This window comes from Notolabrus celidotus, chromosome 9 (genome assembly GCF_009762535.1).
Source record: "Notolabrus celidotus isolate fNotCel1 chromosome 9, fNotCel1.pri, whole genome shotgun sequence".
NCBI classification, from domain to species: Eukaryota; Metazoa; Chordata; class Actinopteri; order Labriformes; family Labridae; genus Notolabrus; species Notolabrus celidotus.
The window spans coordinates 20,768,095-20,789,816 of record NC_048280.1 but is presented as its reverse complement, the minus strand read 5'-3'; the positions used below and the strand labels follow the sequence as shown (position 1 = coordinate 20,789,816).

The 21,722-nt window shown below is 41.8% G+C and overlaps 1 protein-coding gene across 1 annotated transcript in view; it reads left to right on the top strand.

Moving 5' to 3' along the window:
• The window catches only part of bin3 (bridging integrator 3), a 38,685-nt gene extending 17,014 nt beyond the window's left edge, over positions 1-21,671 (top strand). The window contains exons 4-9 of the mRNA XM_034691067.1: positions 2,850-2,911; positions 4,519-4,655; positions 11,564-11,604; positions 16,252-16,393; positions 17,475-17,609; positions 20,028-21,671. Of these exons, the coding sequence (XP_034546958.1) occupies positions 2,850-2,911; positions 4,519-4,655; positions 11,564-11,604; positions 16,252-16,393; positions 17,475-17,609; positions 20,028-20,174 (664 nt within the window). The 3' untranslated portion in view covers positions 20,175-21,671. The remainder of the gene's footprint in view (positions 1-2,849; positions 2,912-4,518; positions 4,656-11,563; positions 11,605-16,251; positions 16,394-17,474; positions 17,610-20,027) is intronic.
• The last annotated feature ends 51 nt before the right edge of the window (positions 21,672-21,722 follow it).

Sequence of the window (21,722 nt, the reverse complement as noted above, 5' to 3'; positions counted from 1 at the left end):
TTTCATTACTCCAAAGTGTTAACTGTGTCAGCCAATTTACAAAACTGTTTTAGTTTTAGTTTGTTTTACATGATGCCCTCCACTGGCATTCAGAATCACATTAAAACAAAGGCTAGTTTTGTGTTATGAATTCTAAAATGCTTTTCCTTCTTGCACTCACAAAGGCAGTAATGATCAAACTAACCACGTATCAGTATCTGCAGATTTCTTTCTCCAATGCCAGAAGCTATTGGAACTATTGTCCCTTACGACTATGTTATGGAAACAGGAAGAAGCCTTCTAATTATCAGATACTGACTTAATCCCGCCTGAAGTATTGCTAATGTCATTGTCTGTGATGTGAGTATCACATGCTGCAATTAGAAGTGTCTGTATTCTAAATATCTGGAATGAGTTTAATTTCATTAATTTAGAGGACGGCTGATGAGACCCAGTTACATCTTGTTGGTGAGAAAATACAAGAAGTTACTGTGGAGATTGTTCTGACAGAATGCTGTTTTTTCTTGTGGTGTGAACAATAAGGGATGAAGTTACATCATTTATTGCAAATGACATTTTTGGAACAACCTCCATCTGGTCTGTGGCGATTGAGTGTAAAATCCTAAAAAATGTCAAGACAAACAAAAGCCTGTAGAAGCGAGTTTTGATAGAAATTAATTAAAGATTTGTTACCTTTGGACCCTACTTTACTTAGAGTTTACCAACCCTTCTATATCGGTAACATTGTAAATGAAATGAAAGTTAAACAGGGATCATAATCCTCAATGCTGTCATACCACAAACACAGTCTGACACTGCAGCACTGAATGTTTTAAATTTTCTGTATAGTGTCTTCTCGAGTTTCAACGTCCAAAAATGTCATTTTGTGACAGAAAGTACAGAATGCCCGTGTGAGAGTCATCCTCTGTGATTGTAGATGTCTTGAAAGACTGTAATTCACGTAGACGTTATTTTTGCTTCGAAACTCAGAAGATTATACCGCACATGCATTTTGGTTTTACAGTGACAATTTTTTTTTTGAAGATAAACATTTTTACTGTCCTGTTAGTAGTGTTTGGTGTCCTGAAATGCAAAATTGGGGCCTAACTGATGATGTGTTAGACACAGAAGTAACAAAATAATAAAAGATAATGATAATACTAAGGTGTGCATTCATTTAAAGCCTGCTTTTTTTGGTGAAATGGTTTAACCATCCTGTTATGTTTGTCTCTTATGGACAGCAATAATCTTGCTGAGTCAACTAGCATATTTAATGATTAAAGAGTGTAAGAACCAAAAGAAAATCCAATTTACATTTTTTTAATCTCATTAACTCCATTACTAATCATTTAAATCAATATGAAGTGCATTGGTTTTCTTTAATTCTCACAGATCATGGTGAAATATGTCACACAGTTGCAAAGAAACATTTAGTATTTGACACTTCTGACCCATTTTAGCCTCCACTTTGACCAGCGGGTCAAATTGACCCGCTGGTCAAAGTGGAGGCTTTTTTGTGAAATGGTTTAACCCTCCTGTTATGTTGTGGGTCAAATCGACCCTTTTTAAAGTCTATTTTAGGCAATATATACCTTCCAAACCAGCTAACTGCAGCATAAAAATCTGGTCAGCATGTGACAGAAGAGTTGTCTCGTGTTAATTTATCAACATCACTTCATAAAAATAAAAGTAAATAAAAATGTAAAATAAAATAAACAAAAATCTGTCATGTATAACTATTGTATTTATAATTAGGGCTTTCCAATGTACAATAAAAAAATGAAAAACGAGTGAATTATCCTCATTTTACTATGATCTGTGCGAATTAAAGAACACCAATGGAATAAATCTTGATTTGAATGGTTAGTAATGGAGTTAAAAATTAGATTAAAACAAAATGCGTATTGAGATTTTTTGGGGTTCTGATACTTTTGTAAAATTGAATATGCCCCGGGTCAAATTGACCCAGGAACATTATTGCTGTTCCAGAGAAACGAACATAACAGGAGGAGAAGCAAGTATGGAGAGAGATTGGGTCACATCAGTGTTTGTGTCATACACCCACATGTATACGTTGTAGTAACACCCAAACAATGAAACAGCTGTCAAATTCATGCATGTGGTGTCAGATCACTGTCATTTGCAAAGTCATATGTGAGTCACGGATACCCTTAAATCTTGTGACCGCTGACTATAGTGCCCTATGGATTTACAATGCTTTGTTTTCCTAGTTAATACAACATCTCAAAGCAAACATGGAAATAAACCCCCATAACCGTGCTTTTTTCATCAAACCCAGAGACATGATATGACAGCAGTCTCAGGGGAGATTCTAAACCCCTCGTTTGCCTTAATTGATATAATGAATGGCATGTGTTTTCAGCCTCCATAGTCTAGTAATTGCCGTTTTTAACACCCATCAATGGAATATGTGCAGTGGAATGATCGAAGACACTAATGCTTTTGAGTGCAAATGTAGTTGACAGTATCAGGAAGGATTTTCCTGTATTATTAATTAGCTAACGGATGTTGTAATAACATTTTATGTGGAATCAATGAAATGTGTAATTCCTTCTTGAACCAGGTTTTTATGTACTTGTTTCTTTTTGTAGTTTTTTGCTTTGAATATTTCATTCTACATAACGGCACACCTTGTGTGGAAAGAATTGATCTCAGGTTTGAAATATATGAACTAGATTAATCATGAGACAGATTGTGGATTTGTCCTGTGTGTCACTTTTGCTCTTGTTTCTGACTAATGCCATTGTTTGCTTTGCATTTCAGCTCATATGTCCCATTGTTTTCAGTGTTACTGCTTTACTGTTGTGCTAAACCAGAAGCTGGCTGATACTATTCTTCTTGTCTTACAGGCTGGAGGATCAGACGAAAAAGCTTCACAAGGACATGAAGAAAAGCACCGAGGCTGATTTAGGTGCGTTCTGCCACCAAACTGTGCGTTAGCACCGGGTGTGCCATTGATCTCCACTTGTTCACCGACATACTTGATGTTGCTTGGCAGCTTTTATAAGGCTAGAAAAGACATTTGGTTTGTCTTGGTTTGTTTGGTGGTGTTTTAGTTCTGTGAACGGCTCGAAAATTGAAACAACAGAGTGCAGGCTTTCCCCTTAATCATGTATAGTCTTTCCTAGGCTATCATACTGTGTTTGATACAGATTTATGTTTGTATCTCTTTGTGCGATGTTCAGTTAGGTCTCTATTTGTCAACCATGTCTGCCTTCATTTATTTATTCATGCATTTGTCGGCCACAGAAACCATGTTTACTCTACTTTTTTATTTGCTTATTTGCTGGGTTTGGAGTTGTGTATTTGGGAAGCAGCGGTAGACATGGCCTGTGGTAAGTAGTCAGTTGTGGGGGTGGAGGAGCGGGTACGGATGGAGGAGTGAGAGGCTTCTTCATTTCCTCTCCTTTGTGCTCTGGAATATGGATGTGTGCATCATCAAAGTGTCATAGCTGTCAGGCTCTCATTATCGTTAATGGATTCCATCTGTTGCACAGGTCCCGTCTCCGGCAACTGCTACCAAACAAAGAACTGGACCTACTCTACATGTCAGCACTGCATTTAATACACTGCTTTCTATATCAACCATCATTTATCAAGTCAAGGGTGCTGATATGCAGAGCTCTATTGAACTCACAGCCAATTAGCTGGTGAGGGACGATAATATCTTTTAAGGGCTGCTGTGGTTCACCGTTTCAATTAGACTAAGTAACAGAAGGCAGAGGAAGCAGCAGGGATAACTGTGCTTTTCATACCAAGAAATTCTTCCTCTCGATTCAGCCCCAGAATATCAGGGACTCAAGCTCCACTTATTTGCACACTACTAATACGAATAATTAAATCAGTAACCTTATGTCACCCTTTGATTCTCATGACCCTGTAATTACCATGTCTCACAGTCAAATCAGACAGTGTCAAATCAGGCAATTTGTTACTTGTCAAAAGGAGCGGGACACAGAAACACCACTTGGTAATAATTGATTGGTTGAAAATTGATCTTGAGAGAATCCCAAGGGAGTGTGAAAACACTGTTCCAGATCTCCATGAAGCCCATTTTCACCACAGCCTCTCTTGTCAGCGAGTGTCTCCTCAGTGAAGCTCATTTATTTTGACTGTGAAGCCATAATCTGATATGTGCTATGTGTCTAAACAAAGTGGCATGAGCACAGATTAACAGTAATTGGTGCTGTCAGTGTAGAAACATCGCTGAGATTCTTGGTGCTCTAGTGAATTTTTAACACGGCAGCTAAACCCCCCCAGATTTTTACAATTTGGGCAGAACTGTGCCAGTTTACTTCATTCTTTACTTCTTATGAAATCATACTTTTGAAGACCCAACTCCATGAAACATACTGTGATGTTACCAAACACATTTCCCTATGTAGTTCAAGTAAAATGCAAATAATCCAGTTTTAAATTTGAATGAATTGCTCTCTTGAGTAATTATTCAAACAGTTTTTTTTCTGCATAATGTAACTGCATTTCAACAGTATCCTCTGCTTTGTGTGTCTCTGTTAGCCATGTCCAAAGCAGCCGTGAAGATCTCTGCAGACCTGCTGAGTAACCCACTGTGTGAGCAGGACCAGGCCTTCTTGGAGTCCATGAGTGCTTTAGACACCGCGATGAAAAGGATGGATTCCTTCAACCAGGAAAAGGTCAGACTGAATCCCACATTCTTTCACACTTCAAAGTGCATCTTGTTGTAATTTAGCCACATTTAGCAGAACGTGAATCACCTGAATAAAAAAACTGTTTTGTTTTTGTTACCTTGGAATGAGCCTTTTAAAGCTACATGGTAGTCCTGGGCGATACCACACTTTTATGATTTGATACGATACCAAATACTTTTTTGGCAATTTATTCAATACCCGATACCAATACTTTCAGTGATTTAAAAATAATAATAAAATGCAACGCTTGAAAGACAACTGCCATGACAAATACTGTTCATTGAACAACTTTAATATGCAAATCCCTAGGTGGCCTTTTTTAAACAATGAAATACATTTAGAAAAACACATACATAATGAATGAATCGATATATGGATACCATAGAATCGATATGCCCACCACTGCTACCTGGGAGTGGGTCCCCTTACAAAGAGGCTGTCTTCTTGCACCGTCATGTTTCTACCATAGCACTGAACGCACAAATGAATTGTATAAGCGTTTTTGTGATTAGTGAGTGCCTGTGGAAAATGGACTGGTTGAAAGATGGAAAAGAAGAAAGTGGTCGAAGAAGAATTTCTATTTATGGACGTTTTTGATAGCAAAAACATGACAAATTAAGGATCACACTTATCATGCATCACGGGAGGCTCTTGTCCTTGTTGGCCACAGTTGCTTCCCTGTCAGTAGGGGTGCGCTTCAATCTAGAATCCGATAATATTCCCTTTTCTACACTTTTTCCCATAGACTGTATAAAATATGGATGTGTTATCCGTGACGTCACCCATCTGTTTCTGAAGCGCTGTTTTGAGGCCAGGCGGCGGTGGCAGCAACATTGCTGCTGTCGAGTGATTGTGACGTAAAGAGCCTCATAGCCAACAGCTACAGTGTCCCCGCCTGTCAATCAAGTCAGCTGTGCCTCTCATTGGAAGACTCGTAATCTCAACAGCTTCGAAATTGCTGCGTTAGAACCCCCCCCCTCCTCCATCCTCGATGAACCGCAGTTTTTAGCACTTACGCATTCGACTCATATTTTTAGACCGGGGGTTGCCGCTTGAGCAGAAGCCCAAGACATGTGTGCATCAAACTGAAACCTCCGGTCTTAAAATATGAGGCCCATGCAGAAGTGCTAAAAACTGCACTTCATTGAGTGTCCGCTTGAGGCTGGCTGCAGAAGCACCTGAAACCACATACACACCCATTCAAAAAAGACGATCTTTGTAGCATTAATAAACATGTTTACAGCCTGGTTCAAAAAACTTTTTAGGTCCGGGTAGCTCATTTCTCTATCTGCACACACTGTATGGGGAATCAATTTTTGTATAAGGCAGCAGTTCAGAAGATATTAAGATTATGAGTTTTGCCCATTTAAGGACATGATTGACTTGATTGACAGGGGGCAACCTGTCGCTGCTAGCAAAGAGGCTAAAGGCCTGCCTCTTCACCGGAGGTTGCTGCTTGCTTTATCCCTTATAATTTCTCATTTTTGTATCTCCATATTTTCTTGTCTGTCTCCGCTGTCTTGGCACATGCCACTGGCACTGGTGACATAAGTGATTGGTATCAGGGGAAACTTGTCTCTTCAGACGTACGGAGTAGGTATCTAAACCAATCTTTGTTGAAAATGTATGTTTTCATATCAGTCAATATTAAGCAGCCTGTGGACTTAAAACTATCCATATGTCTTTCCTTCTGTTGTGTTTTAAAAGCATCTGTGGCATCATCCTCTATAAGCTCAAGCTACTGGTTATCAGCTGTGAAGATTGATGCATTTGTGACTCACTGGTGTTAGAAATAACTCATACAATGGAAAGCTTCTCATAATGTTCATACAAGGATTGTGCAGCTTGTGTAGTGGACAAATCTGTTGTAATGTTTTCATTTACTAATTGAAACAAACTGTTGGCCTATTTTTAAAAGTTTTTTTAATCTTATTTATTTTTTTATTTGTGGTAGTTACCATATGTGGTCTTGAAGGGTTACCATCAAGCGGCAGCCTCCAGTCTAAAAATAGGAGTCCAATGCGGAAGCGCTAAAAACTGCAGTTCATCTAGGATCCACTTGAGGCTGTCTCTGGAAGTACCGGATACCACATACACACCAATTCAAAAAAGCTGATCTTTAAAGCAGAAATAAACATGTTTACATCCTGGTTCAAAAGACGAGTGTAATCTGAATAGCTAATTTTTCGATCTGCACACACTGTAGGGGGGGGTGAATTTTATTCTAATGCTGCAATTTCAAAGGTTTTGAGATTATGAGTCTTCCAATGAGATGCACAGCTGACTTGATTCCTGAAAACCTATCTTTTCTCCTTGCAGTCAGTCCCAGCTGAGCAAGAACCCTTGGCTTTTTTACTTTTTTACTCTTGTATTTCCTAAATTGAGCTCCTACTATTATTTTATTGTTTTTATTTATTGTTATATTGTGTATGATTATATTGTATTTTAATATCTGTACAGCACTTTGGTCAACTGAGGTTTTTTTAAATGTGCTCTATAAATAAAGTTTGACTTGACTTGACTTGACTTGACTTGATTGACAGGCAGGAACCATAGACTGTATAAAATATGGACGTAGTATCCGTGACGTCGCCCGTCTGTTCCTGAGAGCTGTTTTAAGGCCAATCGTCTGACGCAGCAGCCATATTGGAAATGCGGAACTCAACAAGGCAGAGTGTGACGTAGTGTGAGCCTCTTAGCCAATAGCTTTTTGTTCCCGACCGGGAGTCACGTCAGTCATGTCCTTATTTGAGCAAAACTGGTAATCTTAATATCTTCTGAACCGTCACGTTAGAAAAAAAATTTAACCCCCCGTACAGTGTGTGCCGATAGAGAGATTAGCTTCATAGGGCCAAGCTGTTTTTTGAACCAGGCTGTAAACATGTTTATTAATGCTGCAAAGATCGTCTTTTCCCCATTCATTCCTATGTGGTTTCTGGTGTTTCTGCAGCCAGCCTCAAGCAGATTTTCGATGTATTGCAGTTTATAGCACTTCTGCATGGGCTTCATCGTTTGAGACCGGAGGTTGCCGCTTGGCGGGAACACTGTAGCTGTTGGCTATGAGGCTCAAAGCCCGCCTCTTTACGTCACAATCGCTCGACAGCAGCAATATGGCTGCCACCAACGATTGGCCTTAAAACAGCGCTTCAGAACAGATGGGTGACTTCATGGATCCTACGTCCATATTTTATACACTCTATGATTTAAACAAACTGTTGGCTTATGTTTAAAAGATTTTTTTATCTCATGTATTTTTTAACTGGTGTTACCCCATCTGAAGGGTTACCATTGATAATTTCCATTTCTGAAAACCCCCCACACTTTACATTTTGTCAGAGGTACTTAAGAAAAGTAAGGAAGTCACAGACGACAGACTGACAATGTCATTCATAATTTAGCCACACTGTAGTGTAAGTAAATGTAATAACTTCCTCCACTAACATCTCCTCCTACCTCCTTTGTTTATGTTTCAGAGTATTTGCTGATTTGGAGTGCATTACTTTGTGTCTTTTATGATTTTTCACTCTTGTATGTTTTGTCCTGAGGGGAAATCGTAGATAGGCTGACATTTTTTCCAGAACTGTAAGCAACACAGCACGCTCGTTCTCTTACAGATGTACTTGTGTGAAGATCTCTTCTTTAGCTGTCAGGCCTCTCCAGATTATTCGCCGGGTGCACTTCAGGTTTTGATTAGAATCATCGCCAAAGGTAGTTATAATGTGAATCATAGTGGCACCGCATGTGTGCATCCTCAAGGCACTGCACTATGAAGAGTAGACTTTTAAGAGGAAAAAATACAGGAGAACACAAGAGATCACACCAAGGCATATACCGATTGACTTTTTTCCATCTGTGTTTTCTTGACTCATTGCCCTGCTGTTAGGTGTTCTGGGCTTTTCACATTTGTTGCCTTAAAAATATTCCCCTTTCTTTTCACATTTAGTTGTGCACCGGAGTGATTTCATGACCCTTTCACAACAATGATCAAACAATAGTGGGAAAAATGAAAACGCTGTTGTTTAAAAAGTGCATCCTTTAAGTGTTTTTTTTATTCCCCTGTAAATTATGGGGTAGAATGTTGCGAAAAGTACATCAGCCTGATCAGTATAGATTGGGTTCAGCAGCCATGATTTATATTTTCTTCAAAACCACCTGAACTCAACAGGATTTCCATAGAAAATCAAATTACTTTCTCCAGTAGTGTCCATTCTACAACCAAAACTCTGACTCATCATTAAAAACTCAACCCATCAATTTTGTTCCTGCTGTAACGCAAATCAATCTTAATGTCACGAAGAAAGAAAAACGACTCTGTTGAATGAAAAATATGCAAACATCTAAGGTGAACTTGGAGCAACTATTTTGTAGCAGACATATATTGTTCCTTTTTTCTCTTTGGCTTTTACCAGTCTTTCAGACTGACTTCTCACAGCTCATCAAATTTTACAGGAGCAATTTTGAGTGACTAGACAAAGTAGAATGTGGGTTGGACAGAGTGTGGGTTTGTAACCCGGGGTGCGTATGTTCCAGGACTTGGCTTGGTCGAGTGCCCAGGAGAGCACTCCTGCCAGTTTGACTGTTTGCAGTATATTGTAACTTTTACATTCTCCACATTCTATAGAATATCAGTTTGTTTTTGTTTTCCATTTTAACTGTGTACAAATCTGGAGCTGAAGACAAAGTCTTACTAGTGTTGAGCCGTGCTCGAACTTGCACCCCCCCCCTTCCCCAGTACCCTCATCACCTCGGAAATTCATCCTTTTAAATGTAATTTAGCATTTTCCCTTTTTAAGCATTCTCTAGTTGCAGAAAGTGGAGCTTTTCTTTGTAGTGCATAGCTGTGATTCCATATTCTGGCTCCATGCTGACTAGTTTTTCAGTTTGGCTCTGTGACTGGGATGTATTTGACAGTGATTCAGCGAGGCAGCAACACTTTTTCACTTGAGGAGGACAACAGTCACCAACTGTATTGACGTGGTTGTAGGTTTTTTTTTAACACACTTTGATCCAGAGTAGATTTTGACAGCTAGGTCGCACCTGATTTTCTCAGTAGTTCTTTCAGTCTTACTAAATAAAAATCCTCACCATAACACAATGTTCAGTTCCAGGTTTGGGCAGGGCTGTGTGGCTCTGTTTGTAGAGTGGCTGAAAGTGAGCTGAAGGCAGAATAGTGATTGTGAGCACTTTTTTGGTCAGTCTGCTATGTGGAATATCACCTCAGGTTTGCTAGGTGTTTAAAATCCAGCACGGCTCACTCGAACACTACTCCAGCTTCTCCCTTCAAGCTGACTGTTGATTCTGACGGCACCAACAGCAAACCCTATTGCTCCAGCAAAACAGACACAAAAGCATCCACCCTTTGCTCTTCTCTCAGTGTTGAGACGAGATGTTCTGCCGCAGGGCCCGCGAGTGAGAGAGCCAGCAGATAAAACGTGCAGCGATAATGAAGGCAGCAGTGGCCCAGGTCTGTGTGTTTATTTCTGGGGCTGAGGAGGGCGCACAGACCCGCCGGCACACTGCTGCCGAAGCTGAGCCCCAGTGTAGATGGCGGCAGCGCAGTAGAGGATGCTCCGTTTGGAGGGATATTGATTTCCTCTGCGATCTGTGTGTATTTTTGGGAGGCCTGTGTGCCAGGATGGCCTCTGCCCCGTGACTCACTGATGGAGACTACTGCTTGAGCGTCGGCCTCAGGCTCTGGGGGGCCTCCAAGGAATAGCTCTGCCCCCCCTCTCTGTGGGAAGGGGCAGAGGGTAGAGGGCATCAGCATGCTTAAGCAAATCTGCCGCTGTTGTTCTCCCTCCTCGCTGCATGCTCTCACCTTAGAAGCAGCGGCGCAGCTCGAGTCGGGGAGGGGGGGGATGGTGTGAATATGTAAAACAAAGAAAATGTGAATTCCCATGTACTTATTTTGTTATTGGTTCTCTGTTTTCCCTCAAACCACAATCAACCATTTTGTACTTGGAAATGTGCCGGTGTGAAGCAGTGAGTGTTGCTGTATGTTCTCATAGATGGTCAGGGCATTTTACTAAGCACAGCTGCGATCTTGCTTCCTTGTTGTGCTGTGATTGACTGTCCTTCCAATAGCGAGTGAACATATGATTAGTGGAGCTGCTCACTGTTCTCATGCAGCTGTCACTTCACATCTCAGTGTTTTAAATGTCTCCTCCACCACACTTAGCATTTACTCCTCACTTGACTCGTTTGCATGGTTAACGTAGCAGTCTGTCAGGCTGGAAGATCTGGTAGTAAGAGTCATTTTGAATCTGCAATGTAAATGATGCTGCAAACTTTATTAATTGTGCACCAACTTCTGTCGGTGAGACTTGGTGCCGGGGCTGGAGGCCTCGAGATGAGATGTTCGTTTACTTCCATTTAACACCCCCCCCTTCCCCTCCCTCCCTCCCCTGTCGGTTCTGGCAACCAGAAGGAGAATGTAGAAAAATATAAACTGTTATTGTTAAAATGTTTGTTTGTAAAGAACTTTCATCTTGTACGGCAGCCCACCCTCCACAGGATTTGAAATCAGTGGGGCTTTGCTTTCATGTCCGTCCCTTGACAGTTTCATCCTTTTGTATCGCAGGCTCAATGAATATTCAGGGTTTTCTCCTCAGGGCTTGTGTACAATAAAAGAGTCAACGTCACGAAAGTTTCTTTGCAGGCACCCCCCCTCCCCTTTTTTTTCTTCTTGAGTGCTCCGTTTGAAATATACACAATTGCAGATGTTTGTTCAGTGGCATTACTTAGCAGCTAATGAGCGTGAGACGTACAAGCTATTTTGTTCCGACTCCAGTTTTGATGTAACTCATGTTGACAATGAATAACAATTTGTAATTTCACATCCCTGGTTGAAGCGGTGCATACTGCAGATATTAACAGTTGTTTTTACATTACAGGTCAACCAGATCCAGAAGACAGTTATCGACCCTCTGAAAAAGTAAGTGTCCCTTTGAGTTCTTGCCGCTTTTTTTTGTTGCGTCCGTGTCAAAGGTTGGCTATAAATGTATCAATATTGGAACAGGGTCCAATAGTTTCTGATGGTAAGTTTAAGATTTATGTGGAGTAAAGGAGTGGTGAAGTTTTCCATGTAGAGACAGTAAAAGAATTGTTGCACAGTTTTTTTGGATCATTGTTCCTGATGTGGTAAATCCATATGACACTCAGAGCAATGCCCCATAACATTTTTATTATTTGACCCCGGTCTGCACTTCGCCCCGGTGGTGCTGTACCACAGGAAGTCCTGCAGTGAAGTAACACAGACTGTAAAAATGAATTGAGTGGTTCAGCTGTGGTGTAAGTGTGTGTCTGGAAGAAAGTTTATTTGGTTTTCATTCCTAATACTCGCCCCCGTTTGAGCAGGCAGTGAGCACTATTCCATTCCTTAAGTCTCACGTTTTTAGAAATGCACACACACACACACACACACACACACACACACACACACACACACACACACACACACACACACACACACACACACACACTTATACACACAGCACTCCACATACACATGCAAAGCAGAGGTTCTGAAGGGAGTGGTTGGACAATCCCACCCGTCTTCCGGAGAGCTTGTTAAGGTTTAGCTTCCTCCTCTTGGCTCCTCCCAGGAGGTTCACCATATGCTGTTTAGGAGAGCATGTGCACATTTCTATTGCAAGTTTGTGTTTAACCCCATAAGCCTGTTAGTTCATTTTAAAAAAATAACCAATGTGAAGAGATTCCTTCATAAAACATGAATAGGCAGGGTCAGCGTGTGTGTATGTGTGTGTGTGCGTGCGTCTGTGTGTGTGTGTGTGAATGTGAACCCTGTCTTCCTCGTGTGCTCTGGTGGCGGAGCAATGACAGGATGGAATGGTTCTAATTTCCTCTTCCTGGTGGGCGGCAGGCGGACGTGTGGGCAGGCTCACAATATGGCAAAGGGCCCAGCTTCCTGGGCCCAGAGCCGGGGATTGGTTGAAAAGGAGAACTGTCTCAGGACAGTGCATACTCTCAACACAAACTTACACACAGACAAACACTAACCCAGATTTTGAAGGAGGCGCTGCCTAACAAAGATGATATTTGACCATAAAGTTGGGTTTACGTGACTCTGAAATAAAGCAGAGGAAGTAATTTCCTAAATGCCTTTTTAAAGCTAAACTGACCTTTCATTAACTTTTTCCTCTTTGCTCTATTAGTTATTAGTTTATCAAAGTGTACTCTACATAGAACTGAGACACAAAAGCTACTATACTTTAAAGCTTCCATTAAGATTCCATTAGTCCATCACTAATGAATATTTTTTATTGTTTACTTCATCTCTAAATACTCTGTCGGTGATCTTGTGTCTGAGAATTAGGATAGAGTTGAAAGAAGAACATTAATGTTAATGGAAGACCTTGAATGGTTTGTGTGTGTGTGTTTGTGTGTGTTTGTGTGTCATGCTTGTATCAGTGTGTGATTGCTCTCAAAATTTTTAGCATCCATCCTTAATTCTTGGTATAGTAAAATGTACAGTAAACAAAAAAAAAAGCATCCCCCACCCTCCCCTCCCCGGTGTGTGTTTGTGTGTGTGTGTGTGTGTGTCTCTCTCAGGCCCAGACGTGAATTCAACCACTCAGCGGGGTCACTAAGTGACATCACTGTGTTTATGTGCGGGGAGGGGAGTGCGTGGGCACCGAGGCATTTGTGTTATCTCGGCCTCCTAACCTAGCCCTTTCTGCTCTGTTGCTCTTTTGGATGAGACAGAATTCCAGTCTGTTTTGAGACCTCTGCCCTGGCTGAGCACTGAATGGACAAGCCATGTCCACCTCTCTCAATCAGAGGAAGGACTCTATCCCTGGAGCAGGTCGTGAGGCCTGGATTCAACTAGACTATCTAGCCTTAGATGTGGGGATGATTCTTTTTTTTTTTTTTAAGTTGCAGGGATTGAAGTCTGTCACAATTTTGTTTATTTTTTATTCTCTTGATTCCACTTTTTTATTCATAGGATTTTATTTCTACCTTTTTTTCTTTCTTATCTTGTGTATCATGTAACCAAGCCGGCTGCGTGAGTTGTCTGAGTTTTGATCAACAGACAAAGGCAAGTTGCAGCAGATCAAACTCTCCCCTGCTGAGACAAAGGAGGTTCTGCTGGCACCTACGTCACTCACTCAAATTCCCATGGCCCACTGCCCTTAAGCCATTTACACAACCGGTAGTATTTTTTTTAACATTCATGGTGAGCATAATTTAACACAAGTTGCCATGTGATGAACACTTTTCCGGCCCTATATGAGACTTGACACATTGGAGGGGTAATTAACACACACACAATGCCCTTTCCTGTATTTTTAGTGGTTTACTGTGTGCTTTTGCTGAAGTGAGTTATGTGATGGTAGTCGAGGGGAACAGCCTGCCTCCCTAGACTGAGGGTGTCTAGACCAGACTTGGGCTTGGCTGACGGGTCGGCCTGGCCTGTCTGTGGATTGGCAGCTGCTCATAAACACTCTCACTGGTCCAGATGCTATTTCCATCCAGCTTGTTCACCACACCCTGACCTGTCACATGGACAGTGGTGTGCCCTTGGCCCCCACACAGCCCTCAAAAAGCGTAAGACCTCATTCAAGCAAAAAACGACCGCAAATGCAGCCTCAGCCAGCTGACCGGTAGTTGCTCAGCCATGCAAGGACATCAAGGGAAATATCCGGTGCCTGGACAGTTATAGACCAAACTTTCATTACTAAGTATATTTATTTACCTTCAGCGGGACTCTGCTGCGTTGGAGCCTTTGACACAGCTGAGTCACCTTAACTCCTGGCACAAAGAGCCTTAAGTGTAAGAGTAAGGCTGGAAGGACTCCATCCAGGATGGGAAGGATAGGAAAGGGTTAAGAAGCAATTGGCTTTGTCTAGCTCTTCCTTCTTTTCCTCCAGTGCCAGGAGAGCAATGGCCCTTCCGTCTCTCAGTAATGCTCAGAGATAGTGGTGGTTGTCAGTTTTGTCCCACTTTCGAACACAAACTGCAGACCAGTGCGGTGTGTCATGAGGAAATTTCCCCTTGCTGTCAGGTGAAGTGTGCTGGTAGGAATGCGATCAGCCTGAAAGCTGGTTTGCCGCTACGTTGTCATCAGCCAATACAATCGTATTGGAGTGCAGTCATGCCTAGAGGGCAGTTACGTAATCCCTTGGCACTTCAAGTATGTGTACACTGGAACAGATAGTAGACTTGAGGATCGGCATCCACCCCTGCCATAAACTGGGCCAAAGTGGTATTTTATAAATAGCGGTGGAGCGTGGGCCGCAGGGCTGGGCTGAGCTAGGCTCCGTGATGTCACTCAAACGCTACAAGACCACTCCTTGCCTAACTTCCTGTAGTAAACAATCCCTGCTTGTTTGACTGAGTCTCACTTCACATCAACCCCCCCCCCATCCCCAGCCCTTTGCTTAGGTGCACAGGCGTAGTATGTAGCATGTAATATTTCACAATCAGTCCACAGGTTCTCAGTTGCTCCCTTTCAGCCGCACAGAGCAGTACAAAGACTGACGTTAAGAGGAACATAAATCATGAAGCCCACACGTTTTGTGGCCAATAACGTTATGGGAGGAGGCACACATATTAAGCTGTTGTAGTAGTGCTTCTACACAGTTGATGAAATGCTTTAAATGAGTCATTCAAAAAGCTATATCTCACTCTTCATTACGATTATTTTTATCACTGACTCACATGCAGCAGGCACCTGTGTGAATAATATTGTGACCTGCTTTTTCAAAACACTGTCACTGCTTTGCGTTTCAAAGGAAGGCCAAATAATTTGTATTTTTATAGTTGATATAAGTTCAACTCTAAATGTCTGTTAGGGTTTTTAACAACAGCTCATGTGTTTTATTATTTCCCTCAGCATTCATACTTATTTGTTATCGTGTAGCCTTTGTTTTTTTAACACCATTATCTATCCATCTATCCACTTTACATTTTTTATATATTTGTTTACAATAATGGGGTTGAATATTCCCTGCATACAGTATTCCTGCTTCCCATTAAAAGCATCCATAGAACCAGTGCAACAAGTCCCAGGATGAAGCTCAGACTCCTGTTGCTAAGTTACAGATGAGTGTTTTCCTATTTTTAGTGCTGAAGACTAGGATTCTCGTTGTAAGAATATATTTTCATTAGGAATATGATAATTGTCACAAAATGAATTGTTTCATGCCGTTTCAAACTACAGTAATTAGATAATAGATTAGAGGAAGCTTAATGCAGAGCTGTCCTCTGGGGTTTGAGAGTACCTCTACAATAAGATGTTGAGGGGAGAGATTTTATTAATTCCTAATGACTTTTATTAAGAGAGGAAATGGTGCATTTTGCATCTAATAGAGCAAAGGAAGCTGTTTTAATTATTGCAGTTACTCTAGTTTCCCCTTGAAAAATTCTGTGATTTGCACTCCTCCTCATTTGAGTGTGAATGTCTGTATATATTTTTGAAGACATGATTAGAGATGTGTGTGTGTGTGTGTGTGTGTGTGTGTGTGTGTGTGTGTGTGTGTGTGTGTGTGTGTGTGTGTGTGTGTGTGTGTGTGTGTGTGTGTGTGAGAAGACTCTAAGATTGTCTGTTTCCTCTGTGCAGGTACGGTGGCGTCTTCCCCAGCCTCAACATGGCAGTGAAACGCCGGGAACAGGCGCTGCAGGACTACAAACGATTGCAATCCAAAGTGGAAAAGTATGAGGAGAAAGAAAAAACGGGCCCCGTTATGGTCAAACTACATCAGGTACTGTGAGTTTTAAAGCGTGCATCTGTGTGCACGTGTTTGTCCACTCCAGTGCTCCCTCTATCTGCACAGGAGCAGAGTTCACTTGCTCTTACATGTTGTGCGTATTGTGAATAGAGCACAATAAGTGGAAAAAGACACAAATGCTGACTGGATATGAACAAAAATAGTTGAGCACATGCATACTGTACATGTGCGCTTCTTCACCCACGCAAGCTACCAGGCTCTCAAGTAGTGCCTTTTCAAAAAGGCACTGCTGCACATCTACAGGCACGTAATTGAGAATTGTAGACACACACATACACACTATGAGGCCACTACAGAAGTGCACACATTCACAGATAGCGCTGCAGTGTTGCTTATGCTATTGCCTCTAACACATCCTCACATGGCGAGCCACCCACACACATTGAGAAAAGCACTGTCAGGGGAACAAAGCCTTGAAGAGGCCCCTGCATCCCTGCCCTTTGAATCCTTGTGCACTTAAAGAAATGATCCCGACAAAACGCTCGTATGCCAATTTAACTGGCATGTGTAAAGAAAACTAACTAATGATCACACCATAATGCTGCAGCTAAACAATATGTCGTAGTTTGAATATAGCAACTTTCCCCTTAATACAAAATTCTCACCCTCTCACACACATCCATTGTGCATTCCATAAATCTATGCCTACAGTAGACTACCCACTAATACATTCACACACAGATCAGTGGTGCTGGAGTCCACTCACAGCCAAGTCTGCCCACATTACCCACTCCTCCTCACTGTGGTCGTGATTACAGCCTTTTTTTTTTGCACTGCTTCTCCGTGGGAATTAGGCAAATATCTCTCTGAACAATAAGAAAAAAGGACACTAAAGATGGCTCCAGTGCTGAAATGCTTTGTACTAACTTGTTTTTCTTAACAGGTTTTTGTTTGTCTGATAATGTGCAACACCAGTTGTTGAGGAAGAATGTGGTGAAAACATTTAATGGCATGATTAGGGAGGTTAAATGAGGGGATTTTCTGTACAAATAAAAGCTGCTTGTGGCTGCTTGAAGACCTGTCCTTTTGTTTTCCTCTCATCTCCACACCCTAGGCCAGAGATGAGCTGCGACCGGTCAGGGAAGACTTCGAAGCCAAGAACAAGCAGCTGCTTGACGAGATGCCCAAGTTTTACCACAGCCGCATCGACTACTTCCAGCCCAGTTTTGAGGCACTTATCAGGGCACAGGTTAGTAATTGTCGCCCTTGGGGAAGCACACATAATGGGGCGCTCATGCCTGCAAGTACACCCACCCCACAATGAGCCGTTACGCCCTCTGATCGCTGGTTAAACAGTGAATAGAGTGTCTGATGGAAGGGAGTGTATAATCCTGGCAGTCTGTCTCCCTCCACGCGGTCTTAATGTGATTAACCCCCAGCGACGGCCCACACTACTGTGCTTAGTCCAGGAAGGCCTCATCTGTCTGGCTCCACTGCAGCCCTGCAAGTCATCCTCCAACCTGAAGCTTCTCTTAAAGCAGCTGGGCGTCTTGAAAGAGCGCCACCATGTCCTCTTCCCCCACCCTACACCTGCCTGCCCATGTCATTTCCTCTATGAGACGGTCACTGGCACACTTCTAATTGGTTAACAAGATTACCCTTGACCTAATGGCAATGATAGAGCATTATGAAGTACTTTGAAGTTAAAATTAGCAATAAACTACTAATTGAGCCTGGGTTCTTTAGTCTTTTAAGGTGAAATCAGGTTTTTACTCCGATTCATGAGCTCTCATTAGTCAAAATAATTCACTCTCATTGTGTCCCTGTTATTTTTATTCATGTAGCTCACACACATGAATGAGCATCCACACATGTTTACACACACACACACACACACACACACACACACACACACACACACACACACACACACACACACACACACACACACACACACACACACACACACACACACACACACACACACACACACACACACACACGTGGGTGGCCAGTGGAGCAGAGGACCTCTTGCTGCTGCTGCATGTGCTCAGTATCATCCTCCACTCCCTTCCCTCCCAGCCGCTGTTGCTGCTCAGCTCCCAGCGGCAGCAGGAAAAAGACACAAAGGCTGCCTTTGTTGTGAGCCTTGAGCTTCAAGAGTCCCGTCCAGCGACTGTCAGTGGGACACTTGGCCTGACCCGTCCACCTGTACAGATGTTGTTGAATTGAGACATTGTCTTAAATCTCCCCTGCATTTGTTCATTCTCAAAAACACTTCAATTGTGACTTTTTTTTTTTGTCTTTTTCTCAGTTGGTTTTCTTTGTTTCTTGAAACAGTGGTCTCCCATTGTTTAAAGGCTTCCTGAACAGAATGAGACTTCAATAATTCATTATGGTTGAGGGCTTAGAGGTCAAAATTTGACCTCTCTGTATAAATATTAAGCAGCTGGGACTATGGTATGTTCAAATGCACATACAGAAGTCATGTAAATTAAAGCTGTGCTGTACCCGAAGGCTCCTCGACGTATCGTAGGTGGTCACAGTTGTGTGAGGCTGAGTTTACTCCTCGTGGTGACTCGACTAATTGTAATAGTAGAGTGTCTTTTCCTACAGAGGGCACCCAGACACTGATCTGGTGTACATTATCATCACTGGTCATATGGACATTTCCGATGGCCCTTTCAACAAGCCACTTTTGGGGAAAAAAAATATCCGCTTTACCCCCACAAACAGCAGTAACCTGATACTTATAGCCCACTCATGTGGTTTGGGTGGCAAATATTGGTATAAACATCCAAAGGTCTTTCAGACTGAGCACTTAAAAAACGCCTGAACAATCTGGCTTAGAAACTTGACTTTTTTTGCCTGACAGAGTCAGAATCTTCTCATGACAAACAGAGACAAGTGTTATTTCTATATAAGAAGCGTGATGTATCAGTATTTCAAGCTTGACCTAGCTCTTTTTCTGTCATGACCCTGAGCAAATCAGTAAGCAGTTCTCCCACTTGTATCTTGCTTGGTCTTGGTCTGTTTCGGCCTACAGTAGGACACACATGCAGTTTCAGAGAAGCTAGCGATTTCCCCGTAAGAGCATGGTGTATCGTATGCATCTCTGCATGAATAAATATTGAGATGTGTGTGTGTGGGTTCCAAGGGGTTGTATTTCCCAGTACTTTTATTCTCTGCCTACTCTTCTGGAGTCTTGTAATGTGATTAAAGTCTATTAATCATCAAAGCAACTCTCAGGGGAGCCTGACTCATGAACTAAGGGGAAGAAGCAGGGGTGGGAAGTGTCAAGAAAGCTTTCAGCGAACACTCTCTATCTCTTGTTCAGATTGGGAGAGAAAAGCAGGGTCACTACCCACTGAAGTGCTGGGTTTTTTGGGGCTTTGTTGGAGTTGTTTGATATCTGTGGGCTTCCTGTTTTCCTCTCGAATCACTTCTCATTAGCAGGGTTGAAGTGGTTTGAGACCAGCAGCTTCAAAATAGTGTAAGTAAAATAAGGTTAGACTGTGCAAGTGGAGCAGAGTTCGAAGTAGAAGTTTTTTTTTCCTGAGAGGCTTTGAAGAAATGTCTGTGGATTGACCCTGTCCAGTCAAGGAGAGATGGGATTTTTTTTCTTCTTCTGTCACAAATGACTCTTTTCCTTCCTGTCCCCCTGCAGGTGGTCTATTTCACTGAAATGTACAAAATCTTCAGCGACCTAACTGACCAGATCGACCAGGCAGGGTTGACTGATGAGCAGAGGGAGAGGGAGACTGAGGCCAAGCTCAGCGAGTTGCGTGCTCTGTCCATTGTCGCCGACGACTGAGAGAGGCGAGCAGAAAAACCCGGGAAAGGCTCTTTTCATGCCTCTCTGAATGGATTGCACTCTTTTCAGGCTCCTTCGCGTGGCTCAAACGGACAGCAGAAGCCTTAATCTGATTAGCAGTTTGCTTCCCTATGGCCTCACCTCCCATCATTCCTCTTAAACAATTTTACCCATGTTTCATTCCCTCTTTAAAATCTCTCTGAGCAGCTGAAATGCCACATTAACTAAGCCATCAGCCAAGTGCAGCATTATAAGCCAATATGTTGTTTGTTTTTTTTTCACTAAGGACTCAAACCGTTCTCATCAGAACTAATTAACAAGGTTACACTTCTTGATTTCAGAGATGTCTATAAACATTTGTTTCCAAAGTAGGAAATGAGCACGGAAGTGTCTATTAGTCTCATCTGCTATGTTACCAGCAATCTGTGAAATACAGTTTTTATTACCCAACTCTGAAATTACAAACACTACAGACTGAATGTTATTTAACGTACTGCAGGTTGTGTCTCTGTTTTTTGGCCTTCGCTGGTTATCTCAAAGTTTAGTTCTGTGCCATGTTGGGTGAGGGTGAGTTTACAGGATGATAGTGAAAACATCACTTGTGCATTATGTGCCTATGTTTTCCCGACTGTGGATGTAACACTAACACTAAGTTGAGTAAAGAATGTGCCGGTGCAGCGGTTGATCAAAGGTTGATCGCTTGGGCTGCAGGGAGAAGACTCGCTGTGTACAGAGAATGACTGCCCAAAACAAAGGCTGGTGCTCCCTCTGGTGGAAAGTATAAATTGTGACAGTTATTCCTTTTATCCACACCAGCCATCTCTTGTACTACTGTCGTGAGTCAATTTTTTTGTAAGCAAAGGATGGAAACCAGTTTAACACCTTTACAAGGAAATGAAAAGATACTCTTATTATCTTATCATGAAGATAAAACAATTCGGACAAATGTTGCCAGAGGTACTCAAAGCAGGTCAGAACTTGTTCACATGCTCAGACTGTTAATCAAGGATACATTAAATGTAAGAATCTTTTATACGAACATTAATATGAAGAAACTGTATAAAGTCCTGTCTTTACCATCTACTCAAGGGACCAAATCATGCTGCCCTTTCACTCCTTTGTCAGGCACTGCTTCAGTATGATGGTTATGGGGACTATACGATGTGATTGATCTCCTTACATGTCGATGGGTTTCTTTTCAATTGTCACACCCAGAAGTTGACTATTTATTTCTTGACAGATGTTTTCAGATCTTAGTCAATGGCTTGTCTCTTTGTTCTTTAATGTAACGGTCTTAATGAAGGTGATTTTCTTATAATGGATGAAGAGTTTTAATTTGTAGTAATGGTTGATTTTTTTTTTTAACCAAACTAAGTGGATAACAGATTTAGTTTCAGTTCTTAGATGTATTATTAAAATCTGTTAAATGACAATGCCATCAGCGTTTATGTCACTGTATAATCAATCATGAAATAAATGAATGAATTGTTGCGTCAATCAGTTTATATGTGGATGTCCACAGCATGTGGAGGAGTGGCAAGGTTCTTC